Below are 27,585 nucleotides of genomic sequence, written 5' to 3'. Positions count from 1 at the left end.
CCTGCCTCTCCAGCGGGAAACACAACTCTCACGCTCTCACTCAGGTCCGGTAGCGCATCTGATGATAAACGAGCGCGCGCGAGTCTGCTGTTTGAGAATCTGTGCGTCTACGAGGGAAACAACTAAATCGCATCCCTGTTGCAAAAGGTGAGACTTTATCGTCTTTCAGTTTTTTCATGCATCTGTCAAGAACCTGTACCCTGGATATACTGAGTTTAATTTAGGCTGAGTGGTAAAAAGGTTAAAATAGTCAACATTTTGGACGCATTCACAAAACCAATGCATAAATGAATAATAGTTTAACTATGTACACAGTTTAATATAAAAAACATTAATTTATGAATATAATATCAGTAATCTATAGCCTATTAATAAGTCATGTAGCCTGTTAAAGAAGTGGAGTACTGCAATCTCATCCCATGGCATAAATGACAAGATTTTAATAGAATAGACGAACGGAGAGTTCAAGTTAGCAATTTTGTGCTTTTTCATACGAATGGTAAAAGTATGGTTCGTGCACATTTTGGTTCATACTTTAGTCATTTATGCAGCATTCTGAAATCTACTGTTATCCGTCTTATTGATGGAACAGAAGATGCATTTTTTGTTGGTCTGTTAACTCCTCTGTTTATGAATCTGTCCTCGTTGCGCTTTGATTAACCATTTGTGAACCAGATGAGGGGAAGTCGGACTCATTTCTAAAAATCGGTTCTTTTGAACAGCTAATGTCAAAAAACACTGAATCTTTTTTTTCACGTGACATATTAAACATCCTAAACGTTCAAATAAAGCAATATTTAGAGCATATTACTTGATTAAGTTTTTGATATGAGTGTTTATTCAGGGATGCAAACAGGTAAGGGGGAAAAAGGTGAGAACATGCTGTGCACTGAATTTTTTAAGTTATTTGCTTTATATGCTCATTTGTAGTTACTTACAGGGTAATAAAAAATAATTGAAAAAATCCCTTAAATGTCCAAAACTAATTTTTTGCGCAAAAAATTAACATATTGTTGCAACATTTTACCAAAAATCAACATTTGGTTAAAATCTCATGTTATAAATAATGAAATTCTATGCAGGATATTTAAGACAATATTGGCTGATTAGACAGCAATACTGTTTGCCACATCTCAGACCTCAAATACATAAAATATTACCCATTATAGACATAGTTTTTAAAGTAAAGAGTAAAGGAAACACTGTACAGTACTTATTGAAACAACCAGTTCTTTATTTACCCTTGTAAGTTCCCAAGTACCCTTGTAGACCCCCCTACCCCCCATATAACACATTCTCATTGGATCTATGCAAATACCATAGGTGACCTATTTTGATCTCAAAAAGGTGAGTTCTCACTGAAAGTTTGCATCTATGTTATTGTAATTATATTGTAAGTTTGTTGCAGTTATGATTCAGCTCATCAAAACCGTAATTTAGAACCTCAATACACTTTTCATTTACATATAAACAATACTAAATTCATTTACATTTTACTTTGCTGAAAAGGTTTTGCACGTTTCAATAAATATACTATTTATTTAAGCCAACTTTGTATGTGATTTGGTAACTGAAGTTGTAAAAATATTTCCAGTAGGCTCCTTTTAATATTTTCTATTGGTCTATTGAACAATGGGTGAAAAACACTAACATTAAGGGATGTATTTTTAGCACATTCATCTGTAAGTACTAAAAGAAAAAAAAAATGTGCTGAAAAAAATATGAGAAAGATGGTTCTCGGTTCAGTCCAATGGACTAATTCAGTCCGCATCATAAATTTAGTTTAGACATTTGTGAAATGGTTCAACAGATTAATTGAAAAACAATTCGATTCATAAGAACAATTCATTCAATAGTCTACATTACTGTAACGCAAGTGTGTGGGAGTGAGGGCAGGTATGCTCCAGTGAGGTCTGAATAAACTGCTCAATGAAATTCCTTCACAACAAAAGATTTGGCTGAGAGCATGAATCAATTGTATATTACACCTGGAGAGGCAGGGATTGCGGATTTATGACCTGGACGGAAGCCATTGAGGGGCAGCTGGCTCAAAGGGAAGTTGAAGTGATTAAACACAATGCCAGAAAATCGACAGCTGAATTAAGGGACTTGTAGAGAGAGTAATATTTTCTGTTTCTATTCCTTCTTCTCTAGTATATTTAGTCTATTTAAAGGCATGCCTGCATGTAGGCATCACCAGTGTTGGGATCGTTAGACAAAATCATTACTCGTTACTATTTTTTCAGAAGTAATATTATTACTTTACTTATTACTCCCTGCCAACAGTAATTCATTACACTACTTGTTATATTACTTTTCTGTTACACCCCACAAAATTGTAATTTTGACTTTACATGTGCGTCTCTTTGTGAATGTCAGGGAATTTTTACACATTTACTTTATATATTTCCTTAGACAGTAATCATAATTACTATTCTTTTTCCACTAAATTATGTGATCTGATGAGCATTAGGTTCTCAGTGTCTCCCTCTGTTTTCACTTCTGTGATCGCTGTTATGACCCAAAGAATGATGATTTGCTGCAGATACATTACTCAGATACATACTTGATTACTCAGATGCATACTTGATTATTGACATTATTCCTTCCCTATAAGGATGACAAAACATTCTGTGAGCTTCTGCATTCTGTCTCCATACACAACTAGCATGAAGATATTACACGTACTATAATGGTTTGTATGTGATTTTCATGCACTTTGGGTTATTGTTTTTTGTTTTTTTTTTAGAATAAATTATGTTTATATGAGAAATGCTCAGCAGGTGTTTATCTAAAAAAAAAAACAAGTTATTTCTGCCTCTGTATTATATGACTAGTACAGTATATGTTATATGTACTATATTATATGAAAACAAATCCACATTAGATCAACAATGGAAGTTATTACAAACACTTGATGGTGCTTTACAGTCTAAACTTGAGTAAAAGTATTAATCTCAAATTGTGTAGCAAAGACTTTTGATAATAGGTGGGTATAATATATTGGGATCAAAGGGATGTGGATGGGCAAGCCACGTAATGCCAGAATATAGAATATGCCACAATTTACATTTGACAACAATGTTCTTGTTATCTTTTCTCCTAAGTCTCTACAAAATCAAAGTAATAACAATTTCCCGCCCCTGAATGTAAGCTTTCCATTTTCCAAGCTAGCTTGCTGCAATGGTGACATCATGTGCACACGTGAGTCGTAAAGATTACAAAAATTAAACTAGGGATGATCGGATTGGTGGTCTTCAAATCAGTAGGGGTTAAGACAAAAATAAGGTTGTAACGAGCCATTATATGGATGGCAACTGTGGCAACTACTCATTACTGGGGAAAGTAATATTATTACTATAACTCATTACTAGTATTACCTAACACTGGACATCACAGACTGCATAATCTGAAGCACATGATTTAGGCTTATTGTGTTTTGACAGTAAAGGTCATTTTATGTTCATCTGATAAATATGTGTAGTAAACATGTCTTTTTGTTGAGAAAAGTGAACATATCATAAAAATCTATGATTTACTTCACTGCTTTGTTTAACAAAATATCTGATTTTAATCTCCTTCCTTCTGAGGCAAGTCTGTGAGACTCATTTACAGTCTGAATGTGTTAAGCTAGACAAAAGATGTCAAAGGCTTTGAGAAGGTCTTTTCTGACACTAGATCAATTCATCAATTTAATTTGCATTTAAAACGAAAACAAAAGTTGTTTCAAGGAGGGGAATTGTTGCTTGAACAACGCATGCTGTCATATATTTGATCATTGCCCACTCATGTGTTTCATTTGCTATGTCAGGGTAGGAAAAGGTGTCACTTTCAGGAAAGATTTGTCAGGGCAGTGTTATAGAGCTTAAAGGGATGGTTCACACAAAAACGGTTTTCTGTCCAAATCATTTACTCTGATATAATTTCAAACCATATCACCTTCTTATTTTTTTTACAGTAACTTCTCTTTTACATTTGTCTTGTACATTTCAGTGTACAGCAGAATTACTTTACAGAAATAATTAGTGCTTCGTATAAGATACCAGTCATGAATTCTCTGGAAAATCCAGCTGATGTCCTGATGTGTAAGTATGGATTCCACCAATATCCACTGTCCTCCAGTGTGTGTTTGGAAACACCTTAGGGCTGGAATATCTAAACGATTTTTGCCCAGGGGCTCTAAGACAAAAATGTCTCAGGTTATGCATTTAACCATGGTTTCTATGGGGAATGCTTCCGGCATATCCGGTGTCTGAAGCATGATTCTAAATGACAAACAACTTGACATTGGCAGGTGGCAGCCTATGACGTCACTACTGGTGTGACCGTGAGTATAAAAGGGCACCTGTAAAATACATCATACTTGTTGTTTGAAGGAGACGTGTGCAGGAATACCGAAAGCATGGCAAAGGGACACAACGTCTTGTTCCCTATTCTCAAGGAACCATGGTAACATGCGTAACCTGAGACGTTCCCTTTTAAAAGGGAACCCATGCTGTGTCCCCTAGGGGTCGCTATATGGAACGGAATACCCTAAGCTGAGCTAAGTCAAAGGACTCAAAGGAGTCCTCATCCCTATGGCGCACACCAGCAACGCAATCATAGATCTTGCTTCTCAAGATCAGAGGCCTTGACAGGATGACTCTAAAAAGAGGAAGCCTAACAATGTTCATATTCAGGCCAGCATCCAAAAAGGCTCACAGAGACCCTAACACTCAGAACTTCTGTTCAAACAGCCCTGAAGTGTGGAGGCCTCAAACAAGAGGCCTAGCAACACTCTAACCCAAGGGCAGTACCAAAAAAGCTCAGAAAGGAGCTAGCAACTCAGTCTAAATGGCCCACGAAGCTCTGTAGAATGGAGGCCTCAATACGACGACTCTCATAATGAGAGGTGGCCTAGCAACACTCCACACTAAAGTCAGTAGCCAAGGCGGCTCCCAGAGAGCCTAACAACTTAGCATACTACCCTACCGCCTAGCTGAGCTCTAGGAGCGAAGGCCTCAGTATGACAACTCTCTGAATCGAGAGTGGACTCAACAACGCCCCCACACTCAGGACATCATGCAAGGAGGCTCACAGAGAGCCTACAATTCACATTTGCTGTCCTAGCAGAGCTCTGGGGAGTGGAAGTAAGATAACTCTGTAGCGAGAGGAGTCCTAGATACGCTCACAGTAGCCAAGGAGGCTCACAGAGAGCTTAACTACTTAGCCTTTGGCTGAGCTCATAAGACGAATACACTACGTCCTATGCTTGTCAAGGAGGCTACATAACAGGGCCAGGAGCTTGACAAAATAATGGTGGAGCTGAGGGGAGCGGAGTCCTCTAATAGAACGACTCTCATAATGAGGAGGCCTAACAATGCTCTAGTTCAAGAGCAGTGACCAAGGTGGCTTACAGACAGCCTAGCAACTTAGCCCCTAGCTGAGCTTGGAAGATGGAGGCCTTAACATAACGACTCCAGAGAGAGAGCGAGAGAGAGGGAAGGCCTAGCTACATCCAACGTCTGTCAGGGGGGCCTCATAGAAGGCCTAGCAACCTGACACTAACATAGCAGATGGAGCTCAGGGGAGCAAACGAAAAAACATGGTTAAAAGTACTCCCAACCCAGGTGCAGCAGAGGAGGCTCAGGAAACTCAAGAGAGCCTATGACTCAGAATTGCATAAAAAGGCCGAGCTCTGGGAGAGCGGAGGCCTAAATGTACAATTTTCTTAGAAAGAGAAGGCCTAACATCACTATCAAAGGAGAAGCCAGGAGGCTCAAGAGAGCCTAATGACTCAGCATTGTTATCCAAGCTCCCATCAAGAAAGCACGTTCTCTAAAAAAAGATGGGTTAACAGTACTCTTTATAGAAGCAGTAGCCAAGGAGGCTCAAAGGGAGCCTAACAACTAGACAATACTGCCTGCTGATCTAAAAAGCAGGGGCCTCACAGGAAGATTCTCAAAATGAGAAGAAACCTAACAATGCTCCAGTCCTAAAGCCACAGCCAAGGAGACTCAAAGAGAGCCTAACAACCTGGCAACACTACCTGGTCCAAAAAGGATGAAAAACCCCTCCATGTGACAATTCTCGAGACGAGAAGATACATCAATAAGTCCTGTTGCCCAAAACAACCTCCCAAAGAGAGTTTATGGAGCCTAACAACTTGCACCATTATGCAGGTGAAGCTCAAGGGATAGGAGGCTAAAACAACTCTCTATAACGAGAGGAGGCCCACGGCGCTTCCAAAAGGCAGTGGCTAAGGAGGCTCAGAAAGCCTAACAACATGGTGCGTGGTGGAGCTCTGAGGATGGAGGCCTCAGCATGACAACTCTCTAAAGGGAGAGGAGGCCTAACTATGTCCTATACTCAAAACGGCTAACAGAAAGCCTAACTACTTGATGACCCTATTAGAGCGGATCTCTGGGGAGAGGAGGCCTCAGCAGAACAATTCTCTGTAGCGAGAGGAGGCCTAAACGACGCTTCCTTCTGAAAGCAGTGACAAATAAGGAGGCATCGCAAAGCCAAACAACTTGGAGCCCTAGGGAGCGGAGGCCTGAGAAGAATGACTCTCTATAACAAGAAAAGGCCTAACAACGCTTCACTGAAAAGGGAGTAGCCAAGGAGGCTCACAGAGAGCCTAGCAACCTAGCAAACTGCCAAGCTGAGCTCTGAGGATGGAGACCACAGCATGACGATTTTCTAAAGGGAGAGGAGGCCTAACGATGTCCTACACCTAAGACAGCTTTTCAAGGAGGCTTACAGAAGGCCTAACGACTTGACACTGCTAACCAAGCAAGGCTCAGCAACCACAGCTTCTGCTTACTGTACCTGTCATTCAGTAGAAAATAAAAAGCCTCAGCTACTGAGAAATAGCAGAGAGGCATCGACACATGATCACACAATCCTTACACATTTCCGTAAAAAAGGATAAATGTGGGCTAAATTTGGAATCTCTTATGATCTCTCTGCCACAGCATGGAGATCAAAGGAAAAACAGAAGGCTCACAGAAGCAAATGTGTCTCATGCAGCCAAAACTGATTTAATCTGTCATTGGCACAGGCTATAACTTAACACAACTCCTAATTGTTATAATAATAACAATTACAGCACCTTTCTGTCTCTAATTCCTCAGAAATAGATAAATAACAGAGAACAATAATATTATTTGAGTCAACAAGAGGAGTCAAAAAAGGAAAACTTCCTGTTAGACTCGCCCATGCTCTGCCTACAACTCATCCCGAGAGAGTCAAGCCCAGGTGGAACCAATTACTGTGACCAGATCGCAAAAAGCGCACATTTAACCTTAAGCACGCTAGTTCAAACGACAGATTCTATCACTCTGAAAAGAATCATACGAAAACAGACGTGAAAGCATCTCTATGAGTGCCTTAAAGGGTTAGTTCACCCAAAAATGAAAATTCTGTCATTAATTACTCACCCTCATGCCGTTCCACACCTGTAAGACCTTCATTCATCTTCGGAACACAAATTAATATATTTTTGTTGAAATCCAATGGCTCAGTGAGGCCTGCATAGCCAGCAATGACATTTCCTCTCTCAAGATCCATTAATGTACTAAAAACATATTTAAATCAGTTCATGTGAGTACAGTGGTTCAATATTAATATTATAAAACGACAAGAATATTTTTGGTGCTCCAAAAAACCAAAATGACGACTTATATAGTGATGGCCGATTTCAAAACACTGCTTCAGGAAGCGTTATGAATCATGGTCGAATCATGATTCGGATCGCACGTCAAACCGCGAGATTAGATGTGCCATGGAAACGTGAGAAGCACAGGCCCCCTCGCGGCCTTCTCTACGAACGTTTCCTGTCGGGACATAACCGTCCAGCTCGTACGAGCCATCCATTTCTCCCGGATCTTCACAGAGATCTTGGGGAAAGCCATATTCTGCCTGTATCCATTGCACTCATGCAAATTATGCTGATGTTGAGGGAATGCAGGAGCCAGGAGGGGCTCTGAAACATTTTTTACATCCGTCCCTGAAGCTGGACCTATGTTTTTGGCAGTTTGTTTACTTTTACATCTGCCTTTCTGATGGTTTGGCATTAGTGGCTAGTTGTGAATGCGCTGTCTGATGCCAGATAGTACTGAGTAGTAGGCTCTCTGTGAGCCTCCTTAGTGACTATTTTGTTTTAACAGGGTTTTTTTCCGCTTCCTTGAGCTTCACTCAGAAAGCGTTATCTAGTTATCTAGTACTAAGTAACTAGTTTTCTGTTTTTTGACGTTGTTAGGTCAATGTTTTAAGGCCTCCGTCTGCAGAGCTCCATCTGCTGGTGATGCTGAGTTAAGCTTGTTTAGCCCTTTTTTAGAAAGCGCTTTTTGCCTGTAAAAAAATTGCTTTCTCAAGAAGTGTTGTCAAGTTGTTAGGCTCTTTTTTGAACCTCCTTGGCTACTGCTTTTTTTTTTAGAATCTGCTATCAACATCTGGCCGTATTGATAGAAGTGCTTTTTAGTTTGATTTAGCTTTGATTTTTACAATATGAGCATCATTAGGCTTCCTCTCTTTTGACAGTGTTGTCTTTATTAAGGCCTCCGCTCTCTAGAGCTCCGCCAGAATAACAGTTGCCAGTCGTAGGCTCTTTGTGAGCCTCCTTGCAAGATATCATGTGTGTGGAGCATTGTTATTGTCTCGATAAGTATCGTTATGCTGAGGCCTGCGCCCCTGGAGCTCGGCTTTTATTTGCTAAATTGTCAGGCTATCTGTGAGCCTCTTTGGCAAAATCATCAGGCCTCCTCTCGCTGAGAGAGTTATCTTTATTGAGGCCTCCGCTCTCTTGAGCTCCTAGAGCTCGACTATTATTTGATAAGTCGTCAGGCTCTCTGTGAGCCTCCTTGGATAATGTGAGCATCGTCAGGCCTCCTCTTGTTTTAAAGAGTTGCCTTATTGAGGCTTCCGCTCTCTAAAGCTCTGCTAGGATAACAGTTTTGAGTTAAAGGCTCTCTGAGAGCCTCCTCGCATGATATCCTGTGTGTGGATCATTGTTAGGCCTCCTCTGATGCTGAGGCCTCCGCTCCTAGAGCTCAGCTATTATTTGCCAAGTCGTCAGGCTCTCTGTGAGCCTCCTTGGCTAATATGAGTGTCGTCAGGCCTCCACTCATTTCAGATCTTTCTTGAGGCCTCCGCTCTCTAGAGCTCCACCAGGATAGTATTTGCGGGTTGTAGGCTCTCTTTGAGCCTCCTTGCAGATATCTGGTGTGTGGAACATTGTTAGGCCTCCTCTCTATTTAGAGAGTCGTTTTCTAGGCCTCTGCTCCTGAAGCTTGGCTAGGCGGTAGGATCGTATGCTTGGTAGTTAGGCTCCCTTGGAGCCTCCTTGGCTACTTAAAGTGTTGCCAGGCCTCCTCTCAATCTGCGAGGCATTCTATAGGCCTTCACTCTGCGGAGCTGCGCGGGCCAGCTGACTCAACCCGTTGCTTCCCTTGGGTTAGAGTGTTTTCAGGCCTCTTGTTGGGTCCTCCACTCTCCAGGGCTGCTTTTAGGGAAGATGAGTATCTTAGGCTCTCAGTGAGCCTCTTGGAATCTGGCCTAAGTATGAACGTAGTTAGGGTTCCTCTCTTTAGAGTTATCCTTTTATCCAGGCCTCTGTTCTTGAGAAGCTCTGACCTATGATTGTCGCTGGTGCAGCTTAGGGATGAAGACTCTAAGATTTTGACTTAACTCAGCCAATAAGGCACTCATCCCTTCAGCATGGCAGCGTGGGTATTCCGTTCCCCATAGCGACCCCTAGGGGATGCAGCGCATAGTCTGCACTATTCAAAATATAATTGGCATAGAATCTTCCACACCATTTCTTCTACATGTGACAGGTGTAAATCTGCCGAAGGCTCACTGATCTCTTTTCGACATGTCCTAAACTTTACTGTTTGGTGTGACATATTCAAGTGGTTTTCTGACATTATTTGGCTATTCTTTTTTTCTATGGGACCATAATGTCTCTGTACAAAGTACCATTATGTATGGAATGAATATTGCTAAGAGTATCATTCTAAGGCTTTGGAAGTTGGATACTATTCCTCAGTTTAAGACCTGGTTGACTTATCTCGCTGGTATATTGCACATGAGGAGAATCAATTATGGAGTTATGGGTATCCTTGATAAATTTCACAGTATATGGCAACCATTTCTGGATCATTTTGCCCAGTCTAATGCCAACTCTGACCGGTAATGTTGTCCATAGTATGCTGCTTGCCCTCTATTGAGTGATTTTTTGAAGTGTGATTCACCGAAACTGTGTTTACAACCTGGTTGTTGTTGTTGTTTTCGTTTGTTTGTTTCTTTTTTGGTGTTTGTTTTGTGTTTTTGGTTTTTGTTTCGACATTTATGAGGTTATTGCAGAGAATCCCCATTTTCAAAAGAATAGTACAGATAGAACATTGTGGCTGTTTTGTTTTCAAGCCATTTGCTGATATAATCCTGAATAAACGCATCAGTGAGCTAGATCCTCTGGTTTGTCCCCACGAAGACATAACAGTATGTTCTATATAGTATGAATGCGTTTAGGATGAATGAAATTCGGACATCCGCCATGTCGTCACCTTCGTGTGACCTACAGGGCGTCGCTTCACCGCCAATCACAAATCCTCTCTCATGGCCTCATGGGATAGTAAATTGTCCATCAAATTCGCAATTTAGAATCTCAGCGGAAATAGTAGGTCATCTAGGTGCTTTTCACCTACTATTTTTTGAATACTATTTGAATGTTTTCATTCATCATGCCTCTCCTAGCAACGAGGTACATGTTTCAGCTTGAATTTGAGTTTGAAAGTCTCAGTCGTTTAGTGTATACCCAGTTTTTCTCTTTAACTACAGTATTTATAAAGTTGGAAAGTGTGTGATGCCTACTGTTTTTAAAGGAACACTCTACTTTTTTGAAAATAGGCTCATTTTCCAACTCCCCTAGAGTTAAACAGTTGAGTTTTACCGTTTTCGAATCCATTCAGCCGATCTCCGGGTCTGGCGGTACCACTTTTAGCATAGCTTAGCATATTTCATTGAATCTGATTAGACCGTTAGCATCTTGCTCAAAAATGACCAAAGAGTTTCGATATTTTTCCTATTTAAAACTTTACTCTTCTGTAGTTACATCGTGTACTAAGTGTAAAAATGAAAAGTTGCTATTTTCTAGGCCGATATGGCTAGGAACTATACTCTCATTCCGGCGTAAAAATCAAGGAACTGCTGCTGCACGCTCCCTGTGCAAGCAGGGAGTCACAGGTGCTGCGCAATATCATTGCGCCTGCTGCACCCATGGTACGGCAGCAGAGTTCCTTGATTTTTACGCCGGAATGAGAGTATAGTTCCTAGCCATATCGGCCTAGAAAATCGCAACTTTTCATTTTCCGTCGGTCTTAGTACACGATGTAACTACAGAAGAGTCAAGTTTTAAATAGGAAAAATATCGAAACTCTTTGGTCATTTTTGAGCGAGATGCTAACGGTCTAATCAGATTCAATGAACTATGCTAAGCTATGCTAAAAATGGTACCGCCAGACCCGGAGATCGGCTGAATGGATTCGAAAACGGTAAAACTCAACTGTTTAACTCTAGGGGAGTTGGAAAATCAGCCTATTTTCAAAAAAAGTGGAGTGTTCCTTTAAAAATATATAGATTTTAAAAGTCATGTAGTGTACTCCAGCCTTAATGGTGCTTGAAAGTCATTATTCTTTCCATTTCTTTTTCTTGTGGTCAGCTGACCTCTTTGGTTATAATTTGAGCATCTGATGCATCATAAAAATGAAAAAGGCACTCACATGAGGTGTAATAATAAAAATATTAAAATAGGGCATATAATAATAAAAGTCATAATGACACGCTGCCGCTAGAAAAGGAAGGCATCACACCCTGATGGGAAGCTCTCGGTTGTGACTTTTAATGTTATAGCCCTATTTTAATAAAAATTTTATTATTAAAATTACTTGGATTTCTTGTTTCATAGCCTGCATATCCCTCAAAAGAGAACCTAGCTGCATTGAAGCGAACAGCTTCTTGCTGACAGAAATTATTGTGATTTTGACATTTTCCGCCTGCATAATTAGGAACATGATGAGTAGTAATGTTTTAGAAGAAATTTTGCAAACGTTTTGCTATTTTTTTGTCCACTTAATGTTTTGGGCTGCATTGCTCACCACAGCTTCGTATTAGTGCATTATTATTATTATTATTATTATTATTATTAATAATATTACTTTCTTTCAGTTCTATTTAGGTTTAGTTCTTTTGCAAATTAAAATCTGTTGACAGCAATGTATGATAAACAGAAGGAACACTTATTCTGTTTGTTCACCTGGGCTCTCACTATAACGTGAGCCAAAAAAAGAGAACCTCAATAGTTCCATTAGTCTGTGTTTCTACCAACTGAGCATTACTGAAGCACCCACAGAGATGGGATGCAACCACCCAGAGTGGTTTAAAGAAACTCACAGAATGCTGGAGACTGAGAATAACACACACCTCACATGTCTCATATCAAGAGCTGTTTTAGTCTGTTTCTGCTCAATGTGTTATCGTTAGACCTGGGATATAGCATATCTATATTAAAAAAAAACCGCACAAATATTTTGACAACATTCAATACATATCTTGATATTAGGTCTAAAATAGCTTATGAGGGTTTGTTTTTTTAATCTGAGAAACAATAATTTGGACAAAATAATATGGAAGCCTGTCTTCACTTCAGAGTGAAAATAATCGTGACTTATATCTTCCAATTGTACAGTGACCGAGAGGGGACATGTTCGGTTCACTTGGTTTTGTCGTGGCTACAACATATTAACTTGTGTGAATGTGATATGTGGTGATCATTTTTTCATCCTTATGTCATGGCCACACAATGTGAAGTCATGGCCTTGAGATCCTATATTTTTCTCGTGGCCATGATTCTTATGTTGAGGGAATGACATCTATTTCTCATGGCTACAAGTTTAATCCGTAAACAAACCTGCGTGATAGGTTTCATTGATCCGCGTATACTAAATGAGGCAAGAGTGTAGAGTTATATTCAAGCTATTTTAAGGAATGAAGTTTTTTTTTTGTTTTTCACAGGAAAAAAACTTTTAAATGTGTAATTTTGGTGATCAAAGAAGAGCTTTAAGGGATAAAATTATTGACTACAGGGGGACTTTAACCTATATTATAGGCCTATTATATAATTGCGCACGATGTTGCCATAGACAGCATTCAGATGAAGTTTGTTATTATTAATACAGGTTAAAAGAATATGTAAAAACATAAAATAATATAGGCCTACAAGAAAACATTTGTATCTATCCCATCCCACAGCTGTTAAAATCTATTGATCGTGTCTTCATTTAGTATTTTTATATTATTGGTTATATTTTTTATTCATTGTGCATTTACTTTATTTTCACTTTCATTTAATGTATCTCTTTGCCTAATTAACATTCTGTATATTATGTTACTTAAAGTATATGTTTTGTAAAATACTGTAAATTATCATGTCAATAAAGTTTTTTACTTTATGACTGTATTTCTGTAGGCTACGACAGCATGTGATGATAAGAGCATTTTCATTTTAGAATGCGTGACCGCATTATTATTATTAGGCTATATTATATCTCTTAATGTGACATCAATAAATCAAATTTATTTATATACTGCTTTTCACAATACATGTTCAAATCAGCTTTACAGACAATCATGATGTTAATGTTTATAATCTTAGTATCTTCATGAATTATAGTCACATTAAGCAGATTAGAGCTAGGCGATAATATAGTTTAGAGCAGGGGTTCTCAACTCTGGCCCTCGAGATCCACTTTCCTGCACAGTTTAGCTCCAACCCTAATCAAACACACCTGAACAAGCTAATCAAAGTCTTTAGGATTAGAAAGATTTTAGCTGCATCCTTACAACATTTCAGCCGAATATTAAAGGATTAGTTCACTTTCAAATGAAAATTAGCCCAAGCTTAACTACCCTCAAGCCATCCTAGGTGTATATGACTTTATTCTTTCTGATTCATAATCGGAAAAATATTAATAAATATCCCGATGCAACCAAGCTTTATAATGGCAGTCAACAGGATTCATGAGTATGAGCTGATAAAGTGCTTCCATCCACATCCATCCATCATAAATGTGTAGGGGAGAGCGGGGCACAACCTAACGCTTTTTGACTTTCTCAGTTTGTGTAAATCTACTAAGGGTTCAGAGAATTTCTTTTGTTCCACATTAATTTCACACATGTCTGGTACAAATATGTGGCTTTGTTTCATAAATACAGTGTATACTTTTTTCTTTATTTACCCCAAAAGAAGGGAAGTGAAATGTGACAACATGCCCCATAGGTGAGGCACATTGTAACATGTGATGGGGCACTTTGTAACATGACCATATGACAGCTAAAAATTTTATCTGATTTAATTAAAAAAATATATATACATGACAAACTAAAATATTTTGTCAAATAAAAGACAATAATTATTTTTTTCATATAAAATAATAGCATTTTTTTAGAAATTCAAATTTAAATAATTTTGTACAATGAACACTCTGCAAAACACAGTTACACAGCAGTTATACTGGTCAAAACAATACACCCAAACAGATGAAGAAACATATTCAAAAAAACACAGAGCTGAACAAAAACACTCCTTTCCCTCTACTCACAGCTCTCACAGAACAGGAGATAAATAGACGAGACAGTACAAATGCTGAACATTTCTTGAAATAATATTTTCTGGATGTTCAGGTTCTTCCTCTCAGTCTTTATTCACCTTTTTTCCATGGTTTCTCAACAGAAATTCATAAAAGTTGATTATGCAAGTTGTATCGTAACTGTATAGAACAGTATAGTTCTAATAGTGGGGCACATTGTAACGCAGTGTTACAACGAACCCTATCTGCGCAACTGGAATTTAAACCTGGTTAGTGTCTTCTGATAGTTAGTGAAGCATTTAAGAACTACCCAAACTGCTAAACAACAGATTGGAGATTAAAATAATATCAGATTTGTCTAATTTTAAATAAAAACAAAAAATATAGATGAAAAATTAGCTTAAGTAAGAAATTTACTTTTGCTATTGTTAAATAAATGTTCAGTGATATCTTCTAAAGATTTTTACATTTTGGCGCAATTTTTTCTCTATATATTGTCGATATGGCAACTAGTAAATACACTAAGTTTCTTAATGTTAGCGTGTGTGGAAGTATTTAAACCATGTGTGGTACAACTAACCCCGCGTTAGTTTGTGCCCTGCGCTCCCCTACTTCACACGGCTCAGGGGGGTAATAAAGGCTGTCTGAAGCGAATCAATGTGTTTGTGTAAAAAAAAAAAAAAAAAAAAAAAAAAAATCATCCATATTTAAACAAGTTATGAAGTAAAATATCTAGCTTCCACCAGACCGCCTTCCATATTCAACGTACGAAGAAAGTGTAAAACTCTTGCAGTTCACAAAGCTTATGCTACATCCTACATCTTCCCTATTCAACTTACGGAAAAAGTGTAACTGACGCGATGCCAATTCACACTTTCTTCTTAACTTGAATACAGAAGGCGGTCTGGCGAAAACTGGATGGATGTACTTTCTTACTTGTGGATGGAAGCACTTTCTTCAGCTCATACTCATGAACCCTGTTGACTGCCATTACAAAGCTCGTATGCGTCAGGATATTTATTAATATTTCTCAGATTATGTTCATCAGAAAGAAGAAAGTCATATACACCTAGGCTGTCTTGAGGGTGAGTAAAGCTTGGGCTAATTTTCATTTGAAAGTGAACTAATCCTTTAATTATAAATGTTAACTAGATGTGTTAACTACCTGTCTAGCAATGCGTTTATGCTGACATATAATAAAAAAATGGTTTGTCTTCTAAAATCTTCTATCGCATGTCATTATATTTAAAGGTTTGGCTCGTTTTATGTTTCGCACTTCATAAATGTGACATAATTTCTGTTAAGGGAACATAGTGAGGAACGTTTCAGTGCACTGGAAGAATTTTGCAATTGAGACATTGCCTGATCAGTGCCTTGACAACTCAACTAGGAAGCTGACTGAGATGCAACCATAGGCTTGTATATATATTAGGGGTGTAATGGTACATGCATTCATTTCGAACCATACGGTACGGACTACGAATACAGTCAGTCACAGGCAATCCACGCTCCAATCCAGAAGTGTGTGCGCGTGGTAATAAAACACTGTTTGCTAACTGCTACAACAGGAAAAAGACCAGAAGAAGAATGACTTGAAAAAAACGTTCAATATATAGTGTTCACATGTTGAATGCGTCTTTCTGTGCTCACGTACAAAGGAGAATAGATGCTTTTGATGAGATGCTTTAGAGTTTTGTAGCTGATTGTGACCAAATACCATTTGTTTTTTATTCTACATCCCATAATCTTACCCAATACTTAAACTTAAAAACTACTTACTATTAATAAGCAGTAATTAGGGGTTTATTGAGGCAAAAGTCGCAGTTAATATAGTTAGTTAATAGTGAGAATTGGACCCTAAACTATAAACTATTCTACAAAAATATTTTAAAACATAAAATGCCATGCAGGGACTACCATAAACAGTTATGAGTAATGATGCAAACAAATTGGTAAATATGTGCTTTGATGCGATTAATTGAAAAGGACAATTTAAGAGACATGAAATTGATCAAATCAAGCAATACAATTGTCGTTCAAGAGGTTTAAACCAGAGAGCCGATTAACAGTTCTTTCAACATTGTCGAACAAGTCACAAGGCATGTAGGGAGAAATTAGCAGAATGACATGGGCTTTAGCAACTGTCACTTTAATAGGGCATTCACACCAGACGCGACTTGCGCGAATAAATCGCGCTATTTGCGCGTAGTTGGACACTTGAACATTTTGAGTTTACTCGCTTCATTCGCGCCTGAAATTAACTTCACAACAGACGCGAATTCGCGTCATGAGAGGGGCTTCTGCCAGGCAGCTCCAGTCTCGTTTTTGCACACTTCCTCTGAATAAACACATCAACTCGTCAGCGGGAAAGTAGTTGTAAAATACGGCGAATAAGCTCAATTTGCCGGCTTTAGCTAGCTTGTAGTCTCAATATGTATATATATAGCTCAGATTGAGTAAAGAGCTTACCAGATTGTCTGACCTCCTCATTCACTTTCTTCCAAGCAAGATCCTTTTTACTCCTGTTTCTATAAAAGTATGAAGATGTATCGTACAGCTCCGGGTATCTACATGCAGCGACAATGATTTTGTCTTCCATTGTTGTTTTGGATTTCTGCCTCCTCTCGCTACGTCGTAATCACGTCACTACTAGAGCAAGCTCCTGATTGGTTAACGCGGCGCGAATTTTCGCCAAAGTTCAGATTTTTCAACTCGCCCGAAACGCTCAATTCATAGCGTGCCATTCGCGCCGCCTCATTCGCGCAAATCGCGCCGCAGGATGTCTATTCGCGTCTTTGCATTGACTTAACATGTAAATTACTTGCGCTTAACTCTTCATTAGCGTCTGGTGTGAACGCACCATAACGCTTCATTCGCGTCTGGTGTGAACGCACCATTAGATTACTGTGATAGCATCACTTAATTTTAAATCACTGCAATAGCATTGTAATTGTTCAACTAAATATATCATCCAGTTTATTGTTCATCTAACAGGGCCGGTCGACATTTATCCCAGCATCCTTGAATATGTGCTAATGAAGGTTTGTGCTAAGTAAATAAGTTGTCTCTGACATTTAGCTCATCATTCTGTTTAAAATTACCAGCTGCAATTGATTCCTGTCAAATGGGTATTTTTGAATGCGTGTCAAATGTGAAAATACATTCTGCAAAAAATCCTGATTGAAGACAACAGCAATGATGAGATACGCATTTAAGCCACAAATTAAACATGCAGCATACTGCTCTTGTAACAACTGACTGATTGGTAAAGAGAAAATAACAGAAAACACAATCACTGCTTTGCAGTAGCTTGTTACAGGAAACACCAAAGAGCATTTATGCTTAATCTATGAACCATTTACTCACTTAATTAGAGGGCGCTAGTGAATGAGGTTCATTTGCATTTCAACAGCAAGCACCCTTTCAAACGGCAAGGCCTACATGTGACTGCAGCCGAGACACATCTTTGACTCAAATCATGCTGGCTTTCATTAGTGTCTTTTGGAGTTTCTGTTTACTGCTGTTTGGTTTGACAGAGCGTATATCGTGAGGAACACACAAATCTCATGTCCCACTGATTCATTTGTATGAGTAACTTCACTTGCAAAGTCAAGGCTCTATTGAATGGCTTCTATAAGTGACTTCTCTTTTCTATGCAGAAAGTGGTTCGGTATAGAGAACTGGAACTTTCAGGGAAAATTGTGGTTGTGCTCATTAGAGTTTGAAAAAGTCACTTCGTTATATGAGCCAACCTAACTTTCATCATGAACTAGCACCTATATGGTGCAAACTGCATGTTTGGCACCACACGCCCCCACAGGACACAATCAAGTAGCTCACTTCCTCTTCACAGCCATTTCAGCCCATCTGTTACTACTTTAAAATTTAGCAGAAGAGTTGATTTATGAAGAAAGCTAACCAATATGTATCTCTTTCCTTGTTAATATGCCAAAACTCCCACCCTTCAGGTCTCTGAAAGCAGTATTCCAGGATGGATGGCAGTGGTGGTGAATGGCTCAGCACTCCAGTGACCTCGTCTTGCTTGGAAAACGTTACAATGGAAAATTCCAGCTTGGGTCAAATCTACGAAGTCATGCTGCAGTCGACGAACACGACTAAGCGCAATCCTCAGTTTGTTGGCGTGGAGCTCCTTCAGTCTTTTAAACCTCTCATTATCCCATGCTACGCTCTTGTGGTCCTTGTGGGAGTTTTCGGGAACTATCTGCTGCTTTACGTCATCTGCCACACCAAAAAAATGCACAACGTGACCAACTTCTTCATCGGTAACCTGGCATTTTCTGACATGCTGATGTGTGCCACCTGTGTGCCCTTTACCCTGGCATATGCTTTTAATCCTCGCGGGTGGGTTTTTGGAAGATTCATGTGCTACCTGGTGTTTCTCATTCAGCCTGTGACGGTGTACGTGTCAGTATTCACACTGACAGCCATTGGAGTGGACAGGTGAGCGATGCATCTGAGTGTTGTGTCTCTTGACAGTGTGACATTCATCATTGCATCAATCTCAACTAGCATTCTGGGGCTTTTGTAGTGCATGTTTATGTAACAGACATGATCGTTTGATTAATTGTGTAAAAAACTGTTCAAAGTTCAAAACATTTTTAATTTTTTTTATAAGGCTGCATTTATTTAATCAACAGCAATATTGTGCAATATTACACTTAAAATATTTTTTATTTTAAAGCGTTAGTTCACCCCAAAATGAAAATTATGAATTACTCACCCTCATGTCGTTCCACACTCGTAAGAACTTTGTTCATCTTCGGAACACAAATAAATACAGTTTTGATAAAATCTGATGGTGAGGCCTGCATGGATACATGCTCTGAACCACTGATTCGAAACAAAAGATTTGTAAAGCTTCGAAGCTTCATGAAGCAGTGTTTTGAAATCGCCCCATCACTAGATATTGTTGAATAAAGTCGTTATTTTGGGGTTTTTTTGGCAGACAAAAAGTATTCTCGTCACTTCAAAACATTAAGGTTGAACCACTGTAGTCACATGGACTGTTTTAAATGTGTCTTTAGTAGCTTTCTGGGCATTGAAAGTGTTAATTGTCTTGCTGGCGATGGAGGCCTCATTGAGCCATCAGATTTTATGAAAAATATCTTAATTTGTATTCTTAAGATGAACGAAGGTCTTATGGGTTTGGAACGACATGAGGGTGAGTAATTCATGACAGAATTTTCATATTTGGGTGAACTAACCCTTTAAAAGGATTAGTTCACTTTCAAATGAAAATTACCCCAAGCTTTACTCACCCTCAAGCCATCCTAGGTGTATATGACTTTCTTCTTTCTGATGAACACAATCAGAGATATATTAATAAATATCCTGACGCATCTGAGCTTTATAATGGCAGTGAGCGGAACCAACGAGTATGAGCTGAAGAAAGTGCATCCATCCACATCCATCCATCATAAACGTACTCCACACGGCTCCGGGGGGGTTAATAAAGGCCTTCTGAAGCAAAGCAATGCGTTTGTGTAAAAAAAAAATAATAATAATAAATTAAAAAAAGAAAAAAATACGGAAGGTGGTCTGGCGGAAGCTACATATTTTACTTCTTAACTTGTTAAAAATAGATCTTTTTTTACACAAACGCATCGCTTTGCTTCAGAAGGCCTTTATTAACCCCCCGGAGAATACGTGGAATACGTTTATGATGGATGGATGTGGATGGAAGCACTTTCTTCATACTCATTGGTCCCGCTCACTGCCATTATAAAGCTCTGATGCATCAGGATATTTATTAATATATCTCTGATTGTGTTCATCAGAAAGAAGAAAGTCATATACACCTAGGATGGCATGGGGGTGAGTAAAGCTTGGGCTAATTTTCATTTGAAAGTGAACTAATCCAACCTAATCAAATCATATATTTATATATATAAATATATATATTACACTCAGTTCTGAAATGATGGCTATGCCCCTGTTATCATTATCATGACATGCCATGTTGTCATTATCATGTGACCTATCAGTGTCAGTTGCGTTGCTTCTCTTGCATCCTCTCCCCTGGCCTTATGGGATAGTAAAGTGTCCACTGTATGCACACTTCAGAATCTCGGCAGAAGTAGTAGGTCATCTGGGTACTCTTTGCCTACTCTTCTATGAGCATTGTGAATTTGTACATACTTCTTTTGTCACATACTGTTTTTCGCCTACTATATATTAGGGAAATATGTGATTTCGGATGCAGATGGAGTGTCTATTTACACCAAATGCAAATAGCACGCCTTGTTGACAGACTTGTTATACTAACTCCGCCTACTACTTTCTGATTGAGCCAGACAGTTACAAATAAATCCTACTGATAACAGAATCAGTGACGTGGAGAGTAAGGCGGGGGGCGCTAACTTGTGACATGACTGACGCAAGTCTGAATCTATCTTTTTCTCATTAAAAACTCATAAAAACTTTATAACAACAGGAGTTTTTCATTGTACTGAGATCTGAAGGTACTCAATGCATTAAATAATGCAAAGGCACATTTTACCATTGCATGGTTTTTATTTGCATATTCTTTCACAAAGACAAAGTATGTGTCGTGGTGCTGGCAAGAGTGTGTTGCACCACAATTATGCAGATAAAAATCAACCAACTGAAACTTAAGGGTTTGCATGATGCTTTACAGAAATATAAATCTACTGCCACAGCCACATGTCGATCAGTTCAAAAAGAGCATAGGCGATCATATGATGACTGGAATCTGTAAATTATCATGATTTTTTAAAAATCATTAAACAAAAAAAAGTTTCCACCAATAATTAACTGTTTCTTTAAAGTCTTTTACATCTCAGATGTTGATTTTAGCAGATTTTTTAAATAGATTTCAAACCTTTGGTTTTTGTTATATGAAGGTCACAATAAAAATGTCTTGGAAACCATTTTTACCATGCCTTAATTATTTATTTTTTTTGCTTCTTTTCAAATAACTTTATAATTTGTCCTTGTCATAGACCCAGACCTTGAGTCTTAAACTACTGTATGACAATCCATCATATAAAAAAAATTATATTTAAATATGTAAAAGTATGATAATAGAGTGAAATAATCAAGAATTTTAAGCACAATACATTACTTGAGATGTGCTGGAAATGAGGCTGGTGGGAATTTTAATGACTTTCAGACAAAAAGGACATTTTCACTTAGGGTTGTACTCACTTTTGTGGCCAGCGGTTTAGACATTAATGGCTGTGTGTTGAGTTATTTTGAGGGGACAGCCAATTTACACTGTTATACAAGCTGTACACTCACTACTTTACACTGTAGCAAAGTGTCATTTCTTCAGTGTTGTCACATGAAAAGATACAATAAAATATTTACAAAAATGTGAGGGGTGTACTCACTTCTGTGAGATACTGTTATTGTCCTGTGATGAATATCCACAGTGGATCCTTGTTAGACTTTTTTTTTTTTTTTTTTTAATTGAGAATGTGAAAAGTGTTAAGTTTTAAGAGAGTTTATTTTCTAAAAGCCCACATTGTTTCAACTCCCCAGGCAACCAGTTTGATGATTTTCAGCTCAATCTGAATAAAGCTGTAATCTAAACAGCTCTTTTTCAGGGTACCAGACGACCCTGTTAAGTGCCGCTATGGAGCGTTCATTTTTAAATGAGTCATTTTATCTGTAGAGATACAAAAAAAGCCATGAGAATGCAAGATATTACGTGTACCTCCAACTTACATGTGACAAACAGTTGTAAAGTGACTTATTCTGCAAATATATAGACACATAAACACTTAAGCTAGAAGGCTAAAGTAATGTCAACATGTTGCCAAATGTGAAATACTACGGACAACTAAGATAAACCAGGAATTGTTTGCCCCATTTCTGAAGATATGTATTCATAGAGGATCTTCTCTATTTTAAATTTGTGACTTTGTAAAGCCTTTAACCTTCACACTCTCGTCCCTGCGTAGGTGCTTGAGTCAGTGATGGATGATGGTGCTGCATGTTAGCCACAGAATATGAAAAATTGGTGGTTTGTATATAATAGGTGCATTAGGAATCCATTTACCTTACAGTGAAGGCTTTTTTTTGCTCATACAAGGCTGTCACCTCGTGTACGTGGTCTGGTGGTTCATCTTTAGTGCTTTTACATGTAGTGAAACCCACATGAATACTGTCTTTGAAAGCCCCTGATATTATCGTTGGGTTTAGATGCAGACCCATTCAACCAGGCTGGACTGAAGGCGTGAAAATGTCTGTCCATTGAAGAGGTAACACATTGCCACATGTCTTCTTAAGCAAGACATGGTACGGGTCCTACTCACCTTGAAGCAAATAAAGAGTTCGTTTAGAGGTCTTGTTTTGATCCAGTTTTTTACAGCGCACTAATGACTCTACAAAATCAACATGCTAAATCTCTTGTTCAGCTTATTACACTGTCTTTATATCCTAACACAAAGCTCAGAAACTCAAATATCATCATTAATGATTCTAAGAATTAATATTTCTGATTCTTAATGCAAAGAGTTTTTAGCAGTATTGCTTAGTGTCACTACAAATACTAAAGCTTGAACTGACAATGAAAAGAATTGTGGAAATTATAAAAACAAAATGTAAAATATGATTCCTTTGTAAGTAAATTTTGAACAAGAACAAATTCAACCGATAATGCCAATTAATCAGTCAGATGAATCATTTTCAGCATGGCAATGCACATAACACTAACTAATCAAATACTCAATACTAAAATGACTTACCACGTTAAGGGCTGGTTCACATACAGTAGTGTTTTTGCGTTCTATGTCGTTGCGTAACGTTTGTCAATGTAAATATGCACTAGACAGGCGTCTCTTTCAGCGTCTCGCGCATGATTGCCACGTTTTTAAAATGCCATGTCAAGTTAACAAAAAAGGTTTAACTTTTAAAAGACAGCGTTCTTAGCCATTTCGTTGCGCTGCGTGATTGATGTCTTCGTCTGCATTTTTGGAGACCGACGTGAATGAATTTTAGCGCCACCTTTGAATTGAATATGACTCTTTTTAGGACTCGATTCCCAACGCGCCCGATTTAAGGAATCGATTCTTTATGGAATCGAGTCTCAGCCCTAAAGAGTCCGACCACATTGATTGAACTAACCATGCCTTGTCATAAAAGGTCAAATTATCTGATATTGTTAAAGGCATGCAATATCAGATAACATTGACCTTGACACATAGTCATGAAGGTCTGCAGTGAAACAGTTCTGATATAGCAGATATAGGCTATAAGAAATAATAATTTATTCTTACGGTGAATGTCCACTACAGTGGCAAAACTCCACTCAGTGCCTCTGACAACAAAATGTCTCCGCTTTGGGGTGTGTCTGTAACGAGTCAAGTGTGTTTAATCTGCCTTTTTTTCAACATACGTGCAATATAATCATTACAGATATATGCAATTACACTTGGAAAGAGGCAAGCTTTGATTCCGAATGCCATAAGTAAAATTATGTCAATTATATAAACTTTTGTAAACTCAGCCAGCTAATCACAATGAAAGCATCCAAACTGCAATGTTTATGGGCCATTCTACAGAACTGGTTCAAAGTCAGAGTTGGAAACATTTTGAAAAAATGTGTCTTTTCCCACAAATTTTGTATGTATGCAAACTTCATAAAAGGTACATTTTCTAGTCATTGATTTCTGTCCCTGCTATTTACATTCACAGACATAACTGACTGTTTATGTGAACTTTTAGTGTTTTTGACATAACCTAGTTATTTGACAGTTTAAACACAATAAGAAATGAAAAAGAAGTTAGTTTAATACTCACGAGAAGTGCCGTCTGATAGCCAGCTTTCTGTGCGTGCTTAAGATGTGTGCGCTCAGAAAACGATAAATTAGAACTGATATAGCTTTAAAACACATGCAGATAATAAACTTTCATGATGAAGAACTGCAATGTCTATGAGCATGGCCACAATAGAGATGATAATCAAAACTAAACATACAGTATGTTTTGTTAGTTTTTGGCAGAGGTACTAGTTGTAGCTACTGGCTTCGCCCTCTTCTGGAAAGTGGGGTGGGGAGCAGCAGCTCATTTGCATTTAAAGACACATGCACGAAAATAGCATGGGTATTTAATAAAAATGGATATTTACAACAAAATGATCTGTGAGGTATTTTGAGCTGAAATTTCACAGACACATTCTGGGGACACCTGAGACTTAAATTACATCTTGAAAAAAGGGGGCATAATAGGTCCTCAAAAATAACAAACAATTTATCATAAGCGTTTATGCTGGGATGTGTAGGTTGTGGTTAGGTGACGCATAGCACGAATGTTGCAGGTGGGAGTGGGAAAAGGTAACATATATTTTTGCGGGAGTAGGACTGAAAAATTTGTCCTACGCAGGTCTTTAGTTTATAGTTCCACATCTGGGACGGCATGTGGGTGAGTAAATAATGAGAGAATTTTCAGTGTGATCATGATAGAAGACTTGTTGAACTGTTGCCTCAGATACAGATGTGAGATCACTGCCATAACTTGTTTCCTCATTTAACTTCCAGATACTACGCCACAGTTCATCCACTGAAGAAGCGCATATCAGTTCTGGCCTGCACGTACCTTCTCTCTGGGATCTGGATTCTGTCATGTGGTTTGGTAGCTCCTGCTGTGGCCCACACGTACCATGTGGAGTTCAAGGACGAAGGTTTCACCATCTGCGAGGAGTTCTGGATGGGTCAGGAGAGAGAGCGACTAGCCTATGCTTACAGCACGCTCTTCATCACCTATGTTCTTCCACTGTCTGCTCTTTGCATCTCCTACTTGTGCATTTCGGTGAAGCTTCGCAATTGTGTGGTGCCGGGTCATCGTACCCAGAGCCAAGCGGAAGCCCAGAGGGCTCGGAAACGCAAGACGTTTCGCCTGGTGTCCTTGGTCGTTGCTGCTTTTGGGATCTGCTGGCTGCCAATAAGCGTCTTCAATGTTCTTCGGGATATTGATATAGACCTGATTGACAAGCGCTACTTCCTGTTGATCCAGCTGTTGTGTCACTTGTGTGGAATGAGTTCATCTTGTTGTAACCCATTTTTATACGCATGGCTGCATGACCGTTTCAGGGCAGAATTGCGAAAGATGTTTACCTGCCATAGACGGATTGGCATCGGGATTCCTGCTAACAACTGTGCCACTGCTAGCGTGGTTCTCTGACAGAAAGTGAGCAGGTTGAGTTAGTTCAAAGACCACCAAGGCTAGCAGAACAAGATTTTGGAATGGAGAAAATATTCACATCGGTCCTGGCCATAAATCTGCCATCTGTAAAGTTCCTCCATGTGCATCTTGTTCTAGATGAACACAGATGGTCCTTTTGGGAAGTACAAGCCATGTCTACTGATGAGAAAGCTATTGGATTAAGCCACAAGATTTGACCATACTGTCTGTGATTTGAATTTGGATTACTTAAAAAAAGGAAACAGGCTTTGGATGTTGGTCTCATTAGAGAGAATGGTCCCTAAAAAAAACTAAAAAAGAAACATTGAACTTCTGACACCCAACTTACAGAAAAGTAAACAATTCAGCTCTAAAAGTGTAGTACAGCTTATATAAATGCCTTTTCACTGCATGTGTTTATACAAGATGGTATTTTTTTCAGCCACAGATAACATATATAACAAGGACAGGGTCTAGAGAGGTAAATAATATTGAAACTGTATTGATTATTGAACTAATTAGTTGTTTTTAAACCTTTTAAGCCTTTTATGTTTTTTGTGCTTTTTTTTTTTTTTTGAGCACAAACTTATTGTCTTTATATACAAAGCAAAATTAGTCTGGGCAAACAAAAAGTTATTTTCATTTTGCAGGAAATAATATGACTCTATTGATGTTGTAATGTAATTGAAATTGTTTGTTAATGAACCAAGAATCCAGTAAGCTATCTGCATTTTCCTGAAGCAAACAAGGAATAAAACTAAAAGTTCAGAGAGGTTTGAAAAAGTTTTGGGCAGTCTCACTTGTGATTTTGACTGTACAATTTTGTTCATGTAATGTGAATGTTGCATCAATAAACTATGTCTGGACTGGAGGTTGTTTCATACTGAGAATTCTCAGCATGATCACTATCATCACATTGACGGAGATAGGAAAATGTATATTTTTAAGAGAAAATAAATCATTATACCAAGCATTACTATAGCTCACACTTAGGTTTAATGATTTGAACAAACCTCCAAATATTACAGTGTGCTAAAGACATGAATTATACCCCAAATCATGCAGCTGGTCGAGGAGAGGTTTTCACATGGTGAATGATAAACATGAAAAAATCCCATACTGTATACTTACTTTGTAGGAGCCGAGCCAAATCTAGAGGTCATGGAGACCTGCATAAGCATGGAGGTGTTTTTTTTTTTTTTTTTTACTCCCTTGTGAAAAAGAAGTACATTTTAGCATACTTTTAAAAGGTATGGGTTTACTTATTACATAAGTAATACACTCAAAAAGAATAAGTTCAAGCTGAATGTAATTTACAATGACATAAAATGTATTATACAGTTGCAAGAAAAAGCAAGTGAAAAAGTGTGTGGTTACCTGGATGATCTACGACTGTTTTTTTGTTTTGTGATGGTTGTTCATGAGTCCCTTGTTTGTTCTGAGCAGTTAAACTGAAAATCAGAAAAATTCTCCAGGTCCTGCAGATTCTTCAGTTTTTTCGAGGATTTTTTGCATATTTGAACCCTTTCCAGCAGTGACTGAATGATTTTGAGATCCGTTTTTTCACACTGAATAGCAGAGCTCAGTTTAACTGCTCAGAACAAACAAGGGGCTCATGAACAACCATCACATAACAAAAAAAAAAAAAAAAAAAAAAACAGTCGTAGATCATCCAGGTAACCACACACAGTATTAAGAATCAATGGTTCACAAACTTTTGAACTGGGTCATTTTAATAAATTCAGCTAATTTTTTGTCTTGTTGATGATATGTAAACATATTTTATGTAAAA

The 27,585-nt window shown here is 38.3% G+C and overlaps 1 protein-coding gene across 1 annotated transcript; it reads left to right on the top strand.

Annotated features, from left to right (window-relative positions):
- The first annotated feature begins 14 nt into the window (after nt 1-14).
- prlhr2a (prolactin releasing hormone receptor 2a) lies at nt 15-27,585 on the top strand. The gene is made up of 3 exons (XM_051903333.1): nt 15-147; nt 18,596-19,088; nt 25,151-27,585. Exons 2-3 carry the CDS (start codon nt 18,619-18,621, stop codon nt 25,791-25,793), a joined length of 1,113 nt encoding a protein of 370 aa, XP_051759293.1. The 5' UTR covers nt 15-147; nt 18,596-18,618; the 3' UTR covers nt 25,794-27,585.

Source organism: Ctenopharyngodon idella, chromosome 8 (genome assembly GCF_019924925.1).
Source record: "Ctenopharyngodon idella isolate HZGC_01 chromosome 8, HZGC01, whole genome shotgun sequence".
Taxonomy (NCBI): Eukaryota; Metazoa; Chordata; class Actinopteri; order Cypriniformes; family Xenocyprididae; genus Ctenopharyngodon; species Ctenopharyngodon idella.
This window is presented reverse-complemented; position numbering and strand designations above follow the sequence as displayed.